Genomic DNA, 18,613 nt, shown 5'->3' with positions numbered 1-18,613 from the left:
AGCTTAACAGCCTGAGTTTGAGAAGTGATGAGCGCCCACAGCTGCCACTGAGTTCAGCACAAGTTGCAGGAATGAGCTCTCTGGAAAGCTCAACTGCAAATGACATATGGAGAAACACATCCAGGACAGAGGCCCAGGGACTGCATCTCACACATGGCCTTTTTATTAGGGATACAGGGAAAAAGCATTTAGCCAGCAAAACTGTCTAATACCTCTAGCTGTGTGTGCCCCAGCTGAGAGCTCCTTGCCCCCCTGGCCCCTCCAGCTGGATGGCACAGGGTGTCTGCAGACAGAGCTGTCCTCATGCCAATGCTCACAGCCCCCACAGCCACCCTGAGCTGAAAGCCCCAGGCAGTTCTCCTGACCCTGCCTACACCACAGTGACATCAGGTCTCTGGTGACCTGAGTGACACACCAGTGACAGCAGCATTTCTCCCTTTCCTTAGGCTGACACAAAGTACCTGGGCTTTCATACATATGTTAAGCACAGCTCTGTTCCTGGCCAGCTGGCTGCTCCTAACTCTGCTTTAGAATTTTGTTATACCCCTTAATCTCAATAAAAACAGGCCAACTTTCAAGCAAATCCTTCAAAACACAATTCCAAGTATGCAAGTTGAAATAAACCTCTAAACAAAGGGAGGCTGTCCCCATTAACCACCACAGATGGGAGAGACTCTGCACACACTCAGAGCTCCCTGGGCAGATCCTGTGTTACATTAAAGTCTCCCAGCACAGCAAGGAGCTGCCAGGTGGCAGGGGTTTAAAGCCATGGAGCTCAGTCTGGCACAAAGCACAGCAAATGTGCATCTGGGAGGTGGTGCTACAAGATCTGTTGCTTCAGTCACTTTCCAACATTGTGAAGCTCAGCTGCAGAAGAGGTTCAGCATTTTCTGAGGGGTTCTGTCTTACCGGTTTTGCAGCTTGCTCTGCAGGTCCTCCAAAATTTCTGTGGATTGTTTATGGTAATCTAGTGCTGCTTCTACAAACACAGCCAACTGGCTGACTTGTTCTACCTGAAACACAGAGGAAAATAAGGCTCTGCAGTACATTCAGCAGAAGGATAAACAAACAGATCATTTAAAACAGACCTGGTATCTCAAAAGACCACAGTACCTTGTAGAGGTTACTGGAAAAGAGCACATGTGATTCTAGCAAAGAAACTGCCAGCTGGAAACTGAACAAAACTGAGGTGTAACTTCGAGTTCACTAACTCAGGGCTGGGTCCTTAAGTCATTTCCTTTCACAATGTGCAAATCCCTTCTGCTTTCAACTTCCAAACCAGCTGTCTGTCAACACCCAAGCCCAAAACATTAAAGAGGACATGACCCCTCAGCAGGTGAAAGTGGAGCTTTTCTGATCAATGCTGGAAGAAATTACACTGTGACAGCTCTTATGACTCAGACCCATTAGTGTTTATTATCAATGTTTACAAAGTGCAGTTCTGAAATGATCTGGACTTACCTCACTAGATGGCAGCATTTATAAACTGATAAATGAAACATGATTTATCTACTTGGATTTAAAACATATTAGCCAATCATTCAAAAATATGAATGATGAGGAAAGGGAGAATGTGAAGGAGAAAGAAAAACCAAAATATTATTATTCATGAAGTAACAAATAATCTCATTCCCTTAACACAAGCTGAAAAGTTCAAGCTGTATGGGGTATGGAGCAGTAACAGATATTTGTCTTCTTCAAGACAACATTAAGACGACAGACCCCAAGAAGTCTGACATCTTTCCATTCCATCATGATGTCTTCAGACATTGGATCATAAGAAAATATCTGAGTAAACTTTCTACAAATGTTTTATGGACCCATGGCAGTTTTGTGTTATACTTTGTCTGCTTTTACTCAGTTAAAAAGATCATTAAAAATTTTGCCAGGACTGCAAGAGAGCCAAACACTGTCACACAGCACAAAGAAATGAAATGCACAGAATCAAACCAACAGCTGAGACAATCCCATCAGTGTCAGAAGAGAGCAATATAAACAGCTGAGGACAACACACAAAGTGCCTGGGGTTTGGATGTGTGGTCAGAAAAAATGGATAAAGGACTGTCCAAACAACACAACTAAGAGCTAGGAGAAATATGGAGATGTGGATTAGGAGAAGAGAGAGAGAAAGAGAGACTGGGAAACAGCCAGAGAAACTTGAAGGACTAAAAGCTGCTTAGGAAGATGAAGCTGGGACTGGCTGTGTGGGAATGGCAGGAAGATGGATCTGATAAGAAGTGAATGCAACAGTGTCAATGTGGGAGGTCTGCAGCTGGCTGTGCAAAAACCTGAGAAAGGTGGGGATCAGGTTTGAGCCTGGGAAAGGCACCTGGCAAGATGGCTGGGAACCAGAGCTCAGAGAGCAGACTTCAGGGCAAGAAGACCAAGGGAGGGAGACACCTGGGGAACTGGAAAGGATCAGAAGGAGGTGATTGCAGTTAAGATCTCCACACAGTGAGACCATTTGGGGTTAGACAACAAGGCTAGAATGAAAAGTTTTGGGAGGACAGACAGACTGGGTCACCACAAGACTGGAAGGGGAAGAGCACAGAGTTTTCTTTAAACAGAAAGAATAGGAAATGGGTACAGAAAAAACTTCAGAGGGATATACAGTTCACCCCCTCCCAAAGGCAAAATTACTTACACTAGAATGTGTAACTCATCTGTTTTCTAGTGGCTGAGCTAAACCAGTTGAATTCCTGCACTCTTTTATCCTTAGTTTGGTGCTCTGACTAATGATAAGCAGCACCTGAAACATTTCTCAGCTGCCCATGCAAGACAGAATTGCTAAACACACATCCACTGCAACCAGGCAACTGATAGAGCCTACAGTGGAACAGTGCTGAAATTGTTGATAAGAGCATGTTCCAGCTTTTGCTGCCCTCATTAACTTACACTGGTAAAACAGCAAGAGGCTCAACTGCCTTTCACTAAACACTGCTGTAACAAATGTGTCCCACTTACAAACAGTTCAGGAGCTACAGGCTGCTTTATAACTGGGTATGCATAGAGAGAGAAGTTGCTTACAGTTAAATCTTCCCACTTCACAGCTCCTCACTGTTGCAGTTTGCTCACAGAAGACAGCACAATTTTTACTTTGTGTGTCTTCTGTGATACTGCATCTACAGAAGACAAAACTGTGGAATAGGCCCAAATAGGTCCAGCTTTATTTTCCTATAATTCCATGATTATGTAGGAGAAAGCACATCCTGCTATTCCTCTGTGTGTGGACAGAAGAGAGGATTATCCTGAATGGCCACAGCTGCTCCTTATTTAGACATAATTTCATGATGGACTTAGACTCTGAGCCAAAGTCCACTATCTGAGCCCAAGCCACAAATTCACTCTATGGACTCTGCAGAGCCAAAGAGCAATAGTAATGATTTTCTGAGGTAAAATCATTCAGAGACTCCACGTCAGCAGGGAGGTTTTGACTATAAGTGAGCTAAAATTCAGAAATCTCAGAGGGTACATGCCCTTGCTTATATTTTCAGCAGCAGGTCTTGACTACACCAATTTCCCAACCTTCACCCTCTCACTGACCAAACTGCATTTTACTCTCAGCTAGTCCTACTTGGCTACTCTGTGGCCATCTTGTCTGAGTCACTGAATTTCCAGAAGAAATTCTTGAGTTTTCCCATTCTCTGCTGTGCATTATGTTCTTCTCTGACAGGAGATTTAAAATTGGGAAGAGGCAGAGTTTCTGCTTCCAGACCTTACCTCCTGTGAAGGACTGGACTGGCTTTAACCAATCCCACACATTTGCCCCTCCAGGATGTACTGAAGCAAACAAAGATGCAGCACAGACTTACATCATTTTCTAAGAAATTGAACATGCTTCTTTCAGCCAGCTCCTTTGACTCTTCAAATTTTTCTACTGCTTGTTTAACTTCTTCATCAGGTATCTTTCCAAAACGCTTCTTTTTATAATCATAATCCAAGCGGCGCCCTTCCAGTTTCTTCAAGTGATGCTAAAAGAGACACAACATTTATGAGAAGGACCAAATGGGACATGCCCAAACAAACACATTGTGATCTCAGGAAATATCAGTGATGGATGCAAATATATGCAGACCTGAGGAAATACAAGGCTCAGAGACTTGTACAGTCCCTCCCTATGACCCAAGGCAGCACCAGCACAAAAATTAATGAAATTTTAAATAAAGAGCCCTTCAGCAGCACTTGGGGTACTGGCAGCCTTGATTTGCCTATTTTAGACATCCAACTCATGGACTTCACTAAATGTGCCACAGTACAGATTCTCTGAGCTGTGGAGAGAAGCAGGATCCAACTTAAATATTTGTGTGTCACCATATTCTACATGTAATTCAATTTTACATCTTGAATTATCTGCAATATGACAACTAAAAGTTAAGGGGTTATATTCCCCTCATAAAGCAGTGCTCCAAAAAATCTTGTATTCTTCCTGTCCTTGTTACGTATCAACTTGACACTCCTATCTGATAAAACTACACAAGCTTTTCTGTTGCCAAAAATCCTGGGACTGACAGACTCAGAGAATGGACTCAAAGTGACAGTACAAAATGCTCATTAAAGCTAACATCAAACAATTCCTTTTCATCAGCTCAGAAGAACACAACTGAAAACAGCTATGCTTCAAAGGAGACAGCTACAGATTTTACTGCGATCTTTCTGGTAAGCTTTCCACATTCATTTATGTGTAAACAAATAAAATAACTTCCATTTCTGCATCTCATCAGGGTTTTAACTTGCTTATTACCCAAATCCATTGGAATCAACAGACTCAGAAAAGACTGCCTGGATTTCTTTGAATTGTCACGTTGCAAATAAAAACACTGAAAAACTCAACTCTAAAGGTTAAAAATGTGTTCCTTAGTATCCTGTATTTTTTCCTATAGTGGCATATGGCACTTCAACATTTTATGACACTATTCAGATCATTCTGTGTTCGCCCTGAAAAGCCTTTTTTAACAGTTATATTCATTCTCCATTATAAACAGCTTTAGGCTGACAGAGATGGTAAAATAGGATAATCACTAGCAGTAAATCACAGCCCACTCACATGTTAATAAGCATTAATAAAAATATTCATTAAAATAAAACAGAAGAAAAATAAAGAATATAATTCTCTTCACTCTGCTTGTACTGACTGTACAAGCAATATAGCAAATTGAGTAAGTTAGACAAGGGAGAAATAGCCCAGCATTCATCCTAAGCAGATTTTGTCACTATTTTGCTAGACAGAAAATCTATTACAACAGAATTTATTTACCTTATTGCTTTCAAGAAAAATATCTCAGGGAAGTAGGGTTGATTTGACTCTGATTATTACTAAGTGAAGCTCTACCCTGGAAAACTTACCCCAATCTCTTTTAAGTCTTTGTCCTGCAATAACTGTAGAGGATCAATAAAATTTTGTTTGACATTAATATCAAGAGAGTCCTTCACTTCTGCCATTTGCTTCATGCTCTCACCAGCATCCAGTAGTGCAAGTCCTGTAGTAAAGAATAGGCTCTTATATCTCAAGATATGTAAAAGCAGAAAAATTGTCTTTTAAAACAGCCATTTCAAATAGGTATCTTTGTATCTGCTGCAGTCCCTTGAAGAGTAAAAAAGAAAATAATGCAAGTCATGCTTGTTCTCTATACAAAACTGGAACTAGAAAATTTTTGTTCTGAATTACATTTTGGGGGTTTTATTCCCCCACAGATATCAGAAGAAAAAAAAAACTTCTCTTCCTACTGTACACAAGTTATTACTAAAAAAATCATCCAGTGTTACTGTTTATTTCTTTCTACAAGAATTTTTCCTTTAGTTTATTTCTCAGATTGAGTAGAGCCATTTTATATAAAAGTTAAAAGAAATAAACTGCATTTAAGAATCACCCTAAACTATTGAGGTTTGGCAACTTGGAAACTAAAATGCTTAATAACAGGGATGATCAGTCAGCATCAGTAACAGTATTATCAAACCCACCTGCAACAGAGACAAATGTGCAGGAGCATTCAACCATCCCCTGACCCCTGCACTTAACTTTCCCTCTTACCTGCAGTGGCCAGCTACACAGGTTATGTCAGTGAGTAACACTTTGCAAAGGACTTTATCTGAAATCTTGGCAGAGGAGATGCACAACTCACCAAACATAGACTCATCGCCCAGCTCTCTGCCATACCGTATCATGCAGTCTCCCAGGAGTCCCTCTGTCTGGGGGTAGCCTGTGGCTTTAACTTGTCCTCTGATCTTTGACATAGTGTTCAGCATTCCCAGCTTGGCCCTGTATGCTAAGAGGGGCATAGAAAAAGAACAAAAAAATTCAAAAGTGATAAAACCAGTTTTAAAACTAATCTATTTAAAGCAATAAATTATTTCACAAGCAAAGCCACAAAGCTCATCTCAGACTGGTGATTTTTTTGTTGTCAGTACCTCATAGACCAAAGCTGAAAAAAGATTCAATACAACAATATGGGTCATATGAAACTAGTTTTTATTCCCAACTAAAAAAGCATCCTTTCTCCATGCAAATATTCACTGACACTCACATTCCTTTAAACAGTCCTGGTTGTGAGCTCCTTGATTAGACAGCAAATGCAGGACACAATCACAGCCAAAGCCAACTTCCTCTCCTTCTTGCTTAGAAGAACTTTGCAGAACTCCACACAGAAACCTCACAATGATGACCTAATTAGCTTTTATTTACCTAAAATTAATTTCCAAGTAATAAAACAATGTTCATGAGAATCCAACACCTATTGTTCCTATCCTACCTGGATTTGGCTGAAGGTATTCCGTGGATTTGGACAGAAGCTCTGTTACAGCTTTATTAGTAATATCAATTTTCTGAAAAAGAAAAGTAAGTCTACTATGAACATTAAAAAATACATAGAAAGACAAGGGCAATTAAAAAAAAAACCCCACATAACAATTGTAAAAGCAGAAACTGGCACTAACATTGTTTAATTTGCAATACAACTCATCCGTGGATAGCAAACACATCAATTTCATGTAAACTTCTGAACATGTAAACTTGTGAACATTTAAACTAAAAGATACAATCTTTTACCAGGAGAAAATCTGGCCCAAGTAGTCAGATTGTTATCATTGATTTTATCAGATGCAAAGGCTTTGTGATATTTACAATGCCTCACTAACACCACAGACTTCTCTAAACTCCCACACAGCCAGGGGAAGGCTCCTCCTGATGCTCTGCCCCCTTCTTGGAGGAATTTCTCTTCATTGTCGAGAGGTGTCAGTGGAACCTGATCCTCTGCTCAAACAGCCTCTGTGGGTGTCTCTTCTCCCCTGGCTGAGCTGACAAGGCTCAAGGACAAATTTGCATTTATCCTTTTATCTTTCTGTTTGGAAGCACATTATAGGGTTTCCTCCCCCAGGTAAATCTACAATACCATTCAATCACTTGAAACATGAAATATTTTTGATTCTGCAATAGCTTAATATTGAACAAGATAATGTGACTTTTCTTACCCTTTCCATCTCTTGAAATTCCTCATCTAGCTTTGTTCCTTCTGCTCCACTTATCTTTTCACTGAATAGCTGTAAAAAGATAAATTTAATACACAAAAAAAAGGTATTGCTATTTAATTATAGAATAAATATCTCTTGAGAATCACAGGAATTGACTCCAGATCAGAAAATAGCCAGCATCCATTTGAGGTAACTGCAGGACAAGAGTAAACAGTCTTGGAAATGAAGCCCTCCCTTCAAGAGAGACAAAGGTACCTGATACCAATTTAGAACAAGCAAACAAAAAAATGCTTTCTCATGCTTGAAGAGCTTGTACTCTACAGGCATGACCTACACTGCAGATTTCAGCACAGAGACCAGAGTCTGACTGCAGGTAAATCCACAGCAACCTTTTCAAGTGTGTCTCTGCAGCTTTGTACATCTGAGTGCCTTCTGTGTGCCAGCAGGTTCAGGGATGAACCTCCCATTGCTGCTGCTGCTGCTGGAATTGTGTGCAATTCTGTGGAAGGAACAGACTTGTAAAAATGCTTCACTGTGAGACTGAGCATCTTTATGACCAAAATAAAAATGCCAGGTGTTCTTCAAAAACTCAAGGTACCAGTTTCAGATCAATTTCAGTAAACCTTCTGAAAAGGCTAAAAGTTAACTGACTTTGGTGTGAGAACTCCAGGCTGTCTGTCAGACCTGACTGTGGTCCTCACTGAGTAAATCATGGCCAGGAATAAGCCACTGAGCAGAACTCAGCCATCTGCTTCTTGCAGTGCATGGTACCTGCACTGTGACAACATGAAAAGAAAGCCAGATCCTCACCCAGTATGAAACAGCCTTTGAAAGCATCCCTCCACTAGACAGCGATTTAACACATATTCAACATTAAATTCCTTCAAAAATACCTAACAGTTTTCTGTTTTAATTGGCTTTTATCACTGAAACTGTCACAGTGTAATGTGAAATCCAGGCCTAGCTCAGTGACTGCTGCTGGTCCCCAAACCTGTCCCCAATAAAGTGTTTTGTTTGTCCTCAGCCCCTTCTAAAAGGGAATTCATCTCACTGAGTTAGAAGGGCCTTGGGGACTTGCCTAACCTGAAAATGGGTCAGGGCTCTGAGCAGTGCAATGGTTCCCTGTTCTCGGCCACTGCCTGCACAGCACAGGTGTGGGGGGAGGACAGTGCCCTGCCAAAAACCAGCAAGGAGCTGATGAAGCAGAGCTGGGAGCTCAGCAGTGGCTGACCTTGCATCAATATCACTGCTACCACACAGAGAACAGTCCTGCTTAAGGGAAAATGTGAGTTCAAAGAGAGACGTACAGTTAATTATTTCTATTGGCTTTACAGCAGCACTCGCAATCTTCATGCTTAATATGCCAAGCAGCACACACACTTGTCACGATCATTTCTCTTCCAGAGCACTGACAGAACAAGCACAAAAGCAGATAAAACAGATGGAAAAGCCCAAATACCAATGAGCTCCTGTGGGTCATCATCTTGCTGCTGTAAGACATGACAGCAGAGGAGTGACCTGAGGTCACACGAGGAGCAGGACACTGCCCTGGTCTCTGCAGGAATGTCTGAGGAGTCCTTGAGCAGACACAGAAAGGTACATGACAAGGCTGCATGAAAAGCAGGAATTCCTGTCAGGAATTCTGCAGCTCCTCCACAATAACAGTTTCTGTCTCCTGTCTGTGCACTGTTAATTCCAAAAATAATCAATGCCATTTTCCACAGCCTCACACATGTCTTCCTTCCCCAGCAAGCAAGGAAGAGATCTGTGGTTTCCCAAAACCCTTTCAAAGGCTGAGTGCAGTGGGGGAATTACCCTTCTCAGGCTTAACTTGCAAAACCCACATTCAGTAGCACCCCATAGCTGTCCCATTACAGATAATCCATTTATAGGATGGTGAAAAATAAACCTAATGAAGTAATGCAATTGTTTGACTGTGAAAGTGCAATCAATAATAAAATTCTAAATCTATTTTACAGTGACTTGTGGACACAACTCCTCAGAGCCAGCCAGAGGATCTGCAGACACTGTTTCATACTGACTCTGAAGACAACCTAACACACACCTACAAAAAAGTACTGATCATAAGAAAAACAATTTTGTTAAAAAGCTTTCCCAGTTCTATGCAAACATTGATGATACTGCAATTTGTAGCCCAAGGACACACTTCTTCAACAGTATTTACCCTGAGCTCTAATAGACTTTTAAAAACAATGCTCCATAAAAAATGATTCCTTGAAGTCTGTAAGCCATCTGAGATACCAACAGTAAAAACTGGTATAAAGTTCTAATGGTTATAATTAAATTTTACATCTCTATAGTTTATTTCATCCTGGTATAATTTGGAATAGCTGTACTAGTCTTGCATTTAGGAACAAAAAAGCTTTTGTTCTGATCATATTGAATTTAGGAGTTGTAAAACTAGCATCACCCTTCTCACAATTAAAAATCACAGGATATCCAATTAATTATTGAAAATGGATGCACAAAAGAGACAGCTGCTGAGTTTTAGTTCCTGCCTATTTGCTGAGCATCATTTACATGTTTTATATCGAGCTGCAAAATGCTTTGAACATAAACAGAGGATGCCCAGCTGAGGGGCTGTGTAGGTACATGGCAATATCTCTCAGGCTTTATGAGCCACCTCACCGAAGACAGAACTGCTGCCATCACACAAGGCATGGACTCTGAGCGAGCTTGGAATTTCTTCTACAGGAAGAATCCTTCACCTCCAAATTCAGAACCTGGGCAACATGAACTCAGCACCATTTGACTAGACCACAACTAGGGCCAGAATTCATGTCTGTGAAAAAAAGCAGTTCCCACCAGGGGGTCAGCAGCCCTTTATGGCTCCAGTGCAGGTCAGAAGCCAAAGCCTTTCCTTAGTCCTGTTCCTGGTGAAGGCTTCCTCTAGATCTAGCCTTCCTAACCTTCCTCCAGATCAAAACTCACACTCAGAGAACAGCTCTGCAACAGGAAAAATTTCTTTCTCTCAGGTGTCTGTTCAACTTCCTCCATCACACTTATATTAGAGTAAGTGAGAGAAAGAAAAAAGCAACAAAGCTTAATTATGAATATGAAAATACTTTCAAATCAGCCATTTGTATTATCACCTCTCATTTGAAGTTACACATGATAGCAAAGTACTTTCAATGGTAAAACCTGCATGGTCTATATAAGACCTCTTTGCCTGAAGAAACATTGCAGTTTGTACACAAATGCCCCTTGCTTGTTGCTTCTTCCTAGATCCTACTGCTCTTTTTAAAATTGACAAATTAAATAGGACATTGTATTATAAATAATCTGAAAGTCTCTGGTGGGCTTATGTAGAATTTTACATGAAAAAAGTGCAATAAAACAAACAGGCTTTGAAAGAAACCCCTCCAGATATGATTTCTATTTTAGTTCTGTATATCCAGCTACAAATCAAAATGCAACTCGCAATTTTGTTACAGTCTGAAAAGACTAAATATTTATCTGCTAAGGCATTTCTATTCCAAGAAATTATCTGAGAGAAAGATTTTTCTACGAATCTAATATTGGGATTTTTTTCTCATGATAGTTCTTTGTTATTCTATTTTTTTTCAGATAATATAATTTTCTTTTGATGTGTTTTGTTATGATGAAGCATTGCCTCAACCCTGGCGATGTTAAAATCCTGGAGAAGGCCTTGAGTAATGTGATCTAGGGGAAAGTATCCCTGTCCATGGCAGGGGGTTTTGGGACTGGATGATCTTTAAGGTCGACTCCAGCCCCTTACCACTCTGCAATTTCACAAACACAGCACATGAGCTGTCCATAATTTAAAGTAAAATCTACTGCTCACCAAAACTCTAAACTAAAAACATCTCAAGATTTAAAATAAAAATAGTGAAAAATTATGTTAAAAACATTAGGATTTACCTCTATTGCCCAGGAATAGTATATTTCCCCATTGTTATATGGATTATAACAAAGAAGCGTCAGAAAAATGCCATATTTTACTGATTTTTTGTACTTCATATCCACTGAATTACACTAGTTTTTCATATTTCACTATAGAAGGTTACTGAATATAAGAAGCTGCCAAAAATATCCCAGATCAACAGAGAGCTGATAAAACTCTCAAAACAATTACCCTATTTTTTTTTTAATATATCCACTGGGTATTTTATAATACAAGTCAATGGGATTCTTGCCAGCCAATACTTGCACACGTGCTCTGACCTTCTGTTTCACTTGTTTTGCCCTTCTTTTGCAACACTCTAACCAGGATTGAACCATCACAGTTGTTTTGTTGTTATTCAGCTACTGCTGAAAGAAGTGGCTTACCAGAAAAACTCTCTTGCACATACCTGGCCAGGAAATTAGCCCATGCTATATTTAAAGGCTGAATGAAAGGTATCAGATTCTATTAAAGGCTTAAGAGCTTTTAATGACTCTTTACAAACTTACAGCATTTATTTTGTTCTGAAGGACTGGCTGCTGAAATTATCTGTTGAAACTTTAATGGGATAGAAAATTCCTACATTTGTCATAAATATGCACACTGTCAAACCCATGAGGCAAAACCTAGATTTTTTTTTATTTTGACAAAAAAGCCAAGGCTATGAAAAGATTTTAAATTTATTTCCCTCTCACTCTAAAAAGGAAGCAAGCAATCAACTGGGAAAATGAATAGATTCATCCCAAAGTCAACACAGGGAGAGCCAGGAAATAATGGAACTGTATGGCTACATCTCCCATAGAAACAGAACTGGGCCAAACTGCAAAAATGCATTAAGTACATCTTAAATACAGTACTTAGTACAAAATACTACATTCCAGTATGGTTAACACACAATAGTTACTCTTCTCTTAATAAATCATTAAAAGTTCCAGCAATTTCCCTGCAGACATGTAAGTGTTTGATTTGGTTTAATGCAATGTGACAATACTAACAGCTTTCTCAAGGGTCTTATTTAAGCCTGGAATAAACAAAGGGAAGAATAAGGTGGCTGGCAGGGCAAAGTCACATTTCTTTGCAGTATTCAAATCCTGAGGGGAAGGAGAGATTTTCTTCTTTGTCCCCTTCCAGAATGCACTATCAGATTAGAGACCAAGATTTCAGCCTCTTTTCTAGATCAAAAGTAGTTTAACCTCAAATATCTGTAATTCCCTGTTTGTTGCTTTCAAGTTCTATTACAATGTTATGCATATTACTTGTTTTTCTTCTTTCCTGATTTTTGTATTTCATATAAATTGTTAACTCCCACACTCAAAAAAAAAAAAAGGGTTACCACTAGTTCATGTATTGCAGACCACCAAGAACTTGACCTACAACACAGTTTAAGGTCTTGTATCTTAGCAAACATTTAAAGGAATACACACTGGCAGAGCCAGCTGCACAAAGCTTGCCACCATGATAGAAAAATATTCATTAAAAAAAAGAATAAAATCTTCTTTACTAACTAGGTGAATAGGCAGCTATTAGGCACCCCTGTGATTGATTTCTAGAAATTTTCTACAGGTCTGGATGCTCATAAGAAAAAGCAGTGCCCCATGCTGAGGAACTAAACTAAGATGCACATTTTCAAACTCAGATCTAAACAAAAGACTAAAGAAACACAGTACTTGTCTCTTGGGTACAAAGTCATCTGCAAATGAAAATGGTAATATACCTAAATAGATATTGTCTCCTAAAATACCCCTACAACAATAAAGAAAAAACCAAACTATGAAAGTGTACTGGTACTTGGACCTCTTCTTTTCATTAAACTGACATAGCTCATTCTATCCTAACGCTTTGGAGAAAATACAAATCCCTCATTTTAGAGGTTAAACGCTCCCAAGGATGGCAGGAACTCTGGAGTCACCTCAGAACGTTGTGTTTTCAAAGGAAACAAAAATTCTCTTGCTCTGATGTACTTTAAAGAAAAAGGGTTTATTCTACCCTCCAAAATAAATAGAGGGTCTACTACAAAGTGCAGATGTTTCTGTCACACAAATACAGAGCACTCTGGCTCACCTCCAGCAAATCATTGCAATTCATCCTCAGTAGGTGCTGAAGTGCTTTTCTGGATGGAGCCCTGAGTGCTCAGCACCTCGCAGTGTCAAGCTCAGAGGGTCATCACCTTCACAAGAAGCATTTTGTAACTTTTTCTTCTACTGAACTTTCAGCTAACAGTGGAACAGATTTCCCCAAAGCATTTGGTAAAATGGTAGAAAAGATTTCTGACAGCAGCAGCAGGAACTGGGGGTTTTTTTGAAAAATTAATCAAGCAGCTGAAATGGGTTCTACTGCTATTTAATCAAAATTATAGTGTGCAAGAAGCTGTGCCCTAGAAGTCAAAGACTTGTTATTGCTCCCATGGCAGCATAAGTGCTATAAAATATCTCTGAATTTAACAATGCATGTACACAGGTATTTAAGAAAGTGCAGCTTTCTCTTTTGGTAATGGTTCATACATAATTATAAAACATAATAACATTTTGGAATTTATGTGAGACATGAACACATTAAAAATTATAATCACATTGAGTATACAAAATTCAAGCAGCATTCTGTCAGTACTCATGGCAGAGTAGACTTCTATAGAAATTCATGGAAACAAAGAAGTACTGCATAAAATTGGATGATTCACCCATAATTCATTACCTACAACAAGCAGCTGAACCAGAACTCCAGAAAACTACATCCATGGCCAGAAGAATTCACATCCTAATGTTTCACTGAAGATGTCTGTGCTCAGGTATTTAAAGTAGAAACATAAAGAACATGTAGGACATGCTTGTACTTCAAAGACACCTCACGACTATGCTCACACTATCAACTTCCTTAGGGACTTCTGATGGGACAAATCTCGTCCCTGCAGCCAAGAAAATTAAAATACCAAAAAATATCAATCTCAAGGGTCTGTTTCCCAAGAAGGAAAACGTACTTTTTCTACCAAGAGATCTCTGAATCATACAAAGTTAAAAAAAAGCATGAGAGTACTGCTCCAGTGTTTACATTCACAAAGAACATTCCTTCTCACTAATATTTATGAACCCACTACTTCATTACTTGCAACTTCTCAGGCAAACAGGAGCAACAAGAAGATTATTTTTAGGAAGAAGGTGAACTGAGTTACACAAGGATATGCCCCCTAGAGAGGAATAGAAGAGAAAGGTGTTTGTGAAGCAGCTTGCCTGGGAAGGGGGTGCCCCCAAATAGAGATGTTCTGGGAGCTGCCAGGGGAACACAAGCTCAGCACTGAGCACATCACTGTTGAAGGGTCCTGTGCAGATCTATGCCAAGCATTATTGTCCAATCTACTTCCTAACACGGAGCAAACTCTTCAGAGCTGAACACGACCCAAGTGTAGAGAAGCCCAGCCAGGCAATCAGCTGAGCCCTCTAGAGTCACCCCTCCAGCGGCCAGCATCAGCAGGAACAGACCCAGTCCATCAAAACTCCCCATGTGTCCTGCAGACAGAAGTGCCCATGGACACAGGGAATGTCTGCCTGCAGCTCCCATGAGGAGCCCTTGAACAGCCTCAGCTGTGGAGTGGCAGCAGCACAGCTCTGGCCAGGCCCAGTTCTGCAGCTCAGCTCTGCTCAGAAAGGAGCTCCAACAGTGCAATCCGTGTGTTCTGGGATTGAGAAAGCCCTGACAAGCACTGGTACACCTAGGGAGACTGAGCAATGACAACACTCCCCACTGATGGAGGAGTTTCAGTAGGCAATCCAGATACACCTCACAATCCAAGATGTCTTTCAGCAAAATCCCCCCACCAACCCATCAACTGGAGGTTCTGCTTTGCCCCTGATTGTGTGAGATATTCACACCTATGCAGACAAGAATTTCTGCTGCTTTCAACTCTTTTATAAACAGTTGTGCTGTACCATATAGTGTGGACTCTCCTAACTTAGATCAACTTCTGTAAATAAGGACTGCAGAAGGACTGGGTACACGTCAATGTATTTAATCAAATTTACAGCCTTTGCCTGGGAAACCCAATCAAAGAAAAAGGAACAGGCACAGAGCCCAAGAACATAACAAACAAGGTTACTGGTTGAGGAATGTGTCTTTTCTTGAGGAAGGACTTCCACAATCCAAAAAAAGATGGAAGAAAATAGTTTAGAGCATTATTAGTCAAATAGCCTGATTTCACATAGTCTAAAGAAAAGATTCTGCCATGTGGGAGGATTATCACAACAGAAATTTTTCAAAAGAGAAGGGCAGCCTTTTTAACCAAGCTACTGAGAGCTCTACACAAAGATCTGCCACAATGTCTGTGATGTGGGTGTCTGACCAGAGCTCCCAGTTCCCAGCTCCTTTGCAATTCTTTCTGCTGACAGAACTCCAGGATACATTAAATTGTCTTGAAAAAGCAGGAATCAAAAACTAAGAAAGAAAACAAAAAGGAAGCAAGACCTGAGTATATTAAAGGTCTTGACAGATTGAAAAATTCTGTGCATGTGCTTTAGATACTCATCATCTCTCAAGAAAGCAGCAAAAGATATGGTAACACCTCTTGGTCTCAGAAAAGTCTACAATTGATTAGGTAAGACAAAGTACCTGGCATTAAACAATTAAGTCATCTGCAAAAACAGGCCAATGTGCCAGATATGGTCTTGCATTTTAAGGAAGTCAATAACACCTAGTGAAAGATTTACTAATCAGTTTGATATTTGCTGTATCTGTTTAAAAAAATTAATCTCATTTCTTTAACAGTGATACTGAGAATTTACCACATATGATTCCTGTGCTCTTCCTAGTGTATTTCTTGTATGTAATTTTTGCAAGAATTAAGCACAAAATTACATATGGGTTGGTTTGGGTGGTTTCATAAAAATTAATTTAGTAACAGAAACATCAGACATTGAATTCTAGCTCTGATATTGCTTGACATTGTTCTACAAGTAAGCCTATGACAGAAAGAGAATTTTAAGTAGGGTCAGGAATGCTGGGCACTTGATGTTCCTTAGTCAACACTCAAAATCCTGTACCCAGCTGATCTAGTCTGCACACAGTCATGCAGCCTTTTAAATTAACCTTATTAACCAAATCCAGCCAAAGTATGTGTAAATATAGACTGTGTAATCTAGACTTACAAAGAAGTCTGCACATTGAGAAGGGTGCTGTCTCTTGCTCTAAGCAAGCATGTCCTTTGAAAGGTCTTAGCATATTTCAGAATATTTTATCCTCAGCATGTAATGGACAGCTTTACCCTTTCTGTGACACTCCAAAGGTCTCAAGTGCCTCTTTAAAAGCAAGCCCCTGCTACTTGTGCTGCTTTTCCACATGTCTGGATTCCAGACTTCCTGCTCTCAGCAAGAGCTACTCTTTAGCCCTTTGGATGCTTCAGGAAACATGGGGAACAAATTCATACAGGCTGAAACCACACATCCAAGCTCCTAATACAGCATTAATGTAGGGAAAGAACTACAAGACTAAATGCTTGAATTTGGGTTAAACCAACTTGTCCTTGGCCACACAGGAAACAACTGCTAACTCTGAAATGAGAATGCCAGAGTCACAGATCTTCATTATCTGCCCTGAGGAATGCAGTCTTAAATAAAATATTATATCTGTATTTCTGAGCAGGCAAAACAGGGGGAGTTGTGTTTATGGTACACGAATTGTGAGTTGCACAATTTATTTATATGGGAATACAATTTATTTATTTATTTATTTATTGTGAAAATGTAATTCCTGATTTTGTTGCAAAAATTAAGAGATGAATGCACAATCTATGCAAGAAAGATTTTTTTTGTACACAGTATGTAGAAAAGTGTTTATATCTATTTTCCATGTCAAAATAGATATCATAAATAGTTTCAAGTTTTCAAATTTTGAGTGATACCACTTAAATTCTGCAAAATGATGTCTCAAAGGACATTCTTTTCCATGCAGGTCAGAAGGCTCAAGGATTAACAACTTTTTATTTTGCTTCAACAAATACAGGCAAGTAATGAAAAACAAGAATAAAACAAAAAAAAATTACAGGAAAAGAAGATACAAGCATACCAGTATTTATGAAATAACTCAGTGGCTGGAATGCTATTTCCTGTTGAATTTTATATGATTTTTCTTCAAAATAATAGAATTGATCAACAGCTTTTACACACACCCACATGTGCATATACACACTCCCACATTCTCTTAAGTAAGCCAAGAGGTATTAGGGACCTGGATGCTTTTGAACACCCCACCAAGTGCTTATCTAAATCTCTAGGCATGTAAATACTTCTTAAGAGTCTAACCCAAGAGACTCATCAGAGAAGCACACAGGACTCAACACTGCCAAGATATGAGCTCTGTTTCATTTCAGATTCTAGTCACAAACAGCTGAGAGAAGCTAAACTACTACTACTGCATTACTATTACTTAATGTTTTCTTTTGAAGAAATATTTTGTCCTTGAGTTTCATCTGGCACAGCAGAGCAAAGACTGTTCTTTACATTCAAAAATAATTGCTGGATAGGTTGTATTTCTTTAATCAATCCATACATCCAACTCTAAGAGCCATCAGTATGCCAGAGGGCACATGCAGTTTGGGGCAGCCCCCGTGCATGGGCTGCACTTATCACAAGGAGAACACTACAGAAATTGCAATATTTAAACTATTGCTTGGCTATGGAGTTACCTGTACATGTTTGGACCCATCACTTCCTTGAAAACTACAATGTGTATGGCAAGGTCCACAGCACTGTGGCCTAAGACATTTCAAACAGGATTAAGAATTCTGACAATCAGCAAATAGTTTTTTCACAAAAATAATCTAGATGCTTTAAAAGTACACAAGAAGTTGAATACTCTAGAAGGAAGGCAGACTTGCACAACAAAGCTCAGACTGATGGCTCCTGGCTTGGCAGAACTGCCAGTATAAATGAAAATATATCTTTTGCAAAGAAACACTGCATGATTATTTGCAAAGCAATGGCAATCCTACATACTCAAAAGGCACATGTAATAATATTATATTATACACAGAAGCTCAATTTTTACAGCATTCTTTTTTGTGCAATGAATGCACTGATTTCTTCCAGGAGTCCACTATATGCCTCCTTTTCTTACTTCTCAAATCCCAGTTTCCTACACTTGCAAAATTAGCTCAAGCTGGCACTTCTTTCACCTGTACGACCAGTGCCAGAGTTGGCAAAAATGAAGTTTTAAAGAAAACCATGGCAGATATTATTGCTT

The 18,613-nt window shown here is 39.6% G+C and overlaps 1 protein-coding gene across 2 annotated transcripts in view; it reads right to left on the bottom strand.

The window, feature by feature from the left end:
* SH3GL3 (SH3 domain containing GRB2 like 3, endophilin A3) overlaps nt 1-18,613 on the bottom strand; it is a 57,463-nt gene that overhangs the window by 6,815 nt on the left and 32,035 nt on the right. For both annotated transcript variants that reach the window (XM_036390010.2, XM_036390011.2), the window contains 6 exons: nt 7,465-7,533; nt 6,747-6,819; nt 6,120-6,263; nt 5,344-5,477; nt 3,813-3,971; nt 910-1,013 (listed from right to left, as the gene is read on the bottom strand). In XM_036390010.2, coding sequence (XP_036245903.1) covers nt 910-1,013; nt 3,813-3,971; nt 5,344-5,477; nt 6,120-6,263; nt 6,747-6,819; nt 7,465-7,533 — 683 coding nt within the window. The remainder of the gene's footprint in view (nt 1-909; nt 1,014-3,812; nt 3,972-5,343; nt 5,478-6,119; nt 6,264-6,746; nt 6,820-7,464; nt 7,534-18,613) is intronic.

Source organism: Molothrus ater, chromosome 13 (assembly GCF_012460135.2).
Source record: "Molothrus ater isolate BHLD 08-10-18 breed brown headed cowbird chromosome 13, BPBGC_Mater_1.1, whole genome shotgun sequence".
Taxonomy (NCBI): domain Eukaryota; kingdom Metazoa; phylum Chordata; class Aves; order Passeriformes; family Icteridae; genus Molothrus; species Molothrus ater.
Note: the sequence above shows the minus strand (reverse complement) of the source record. Positions and strands in the feature narration are given on the sequence as shown.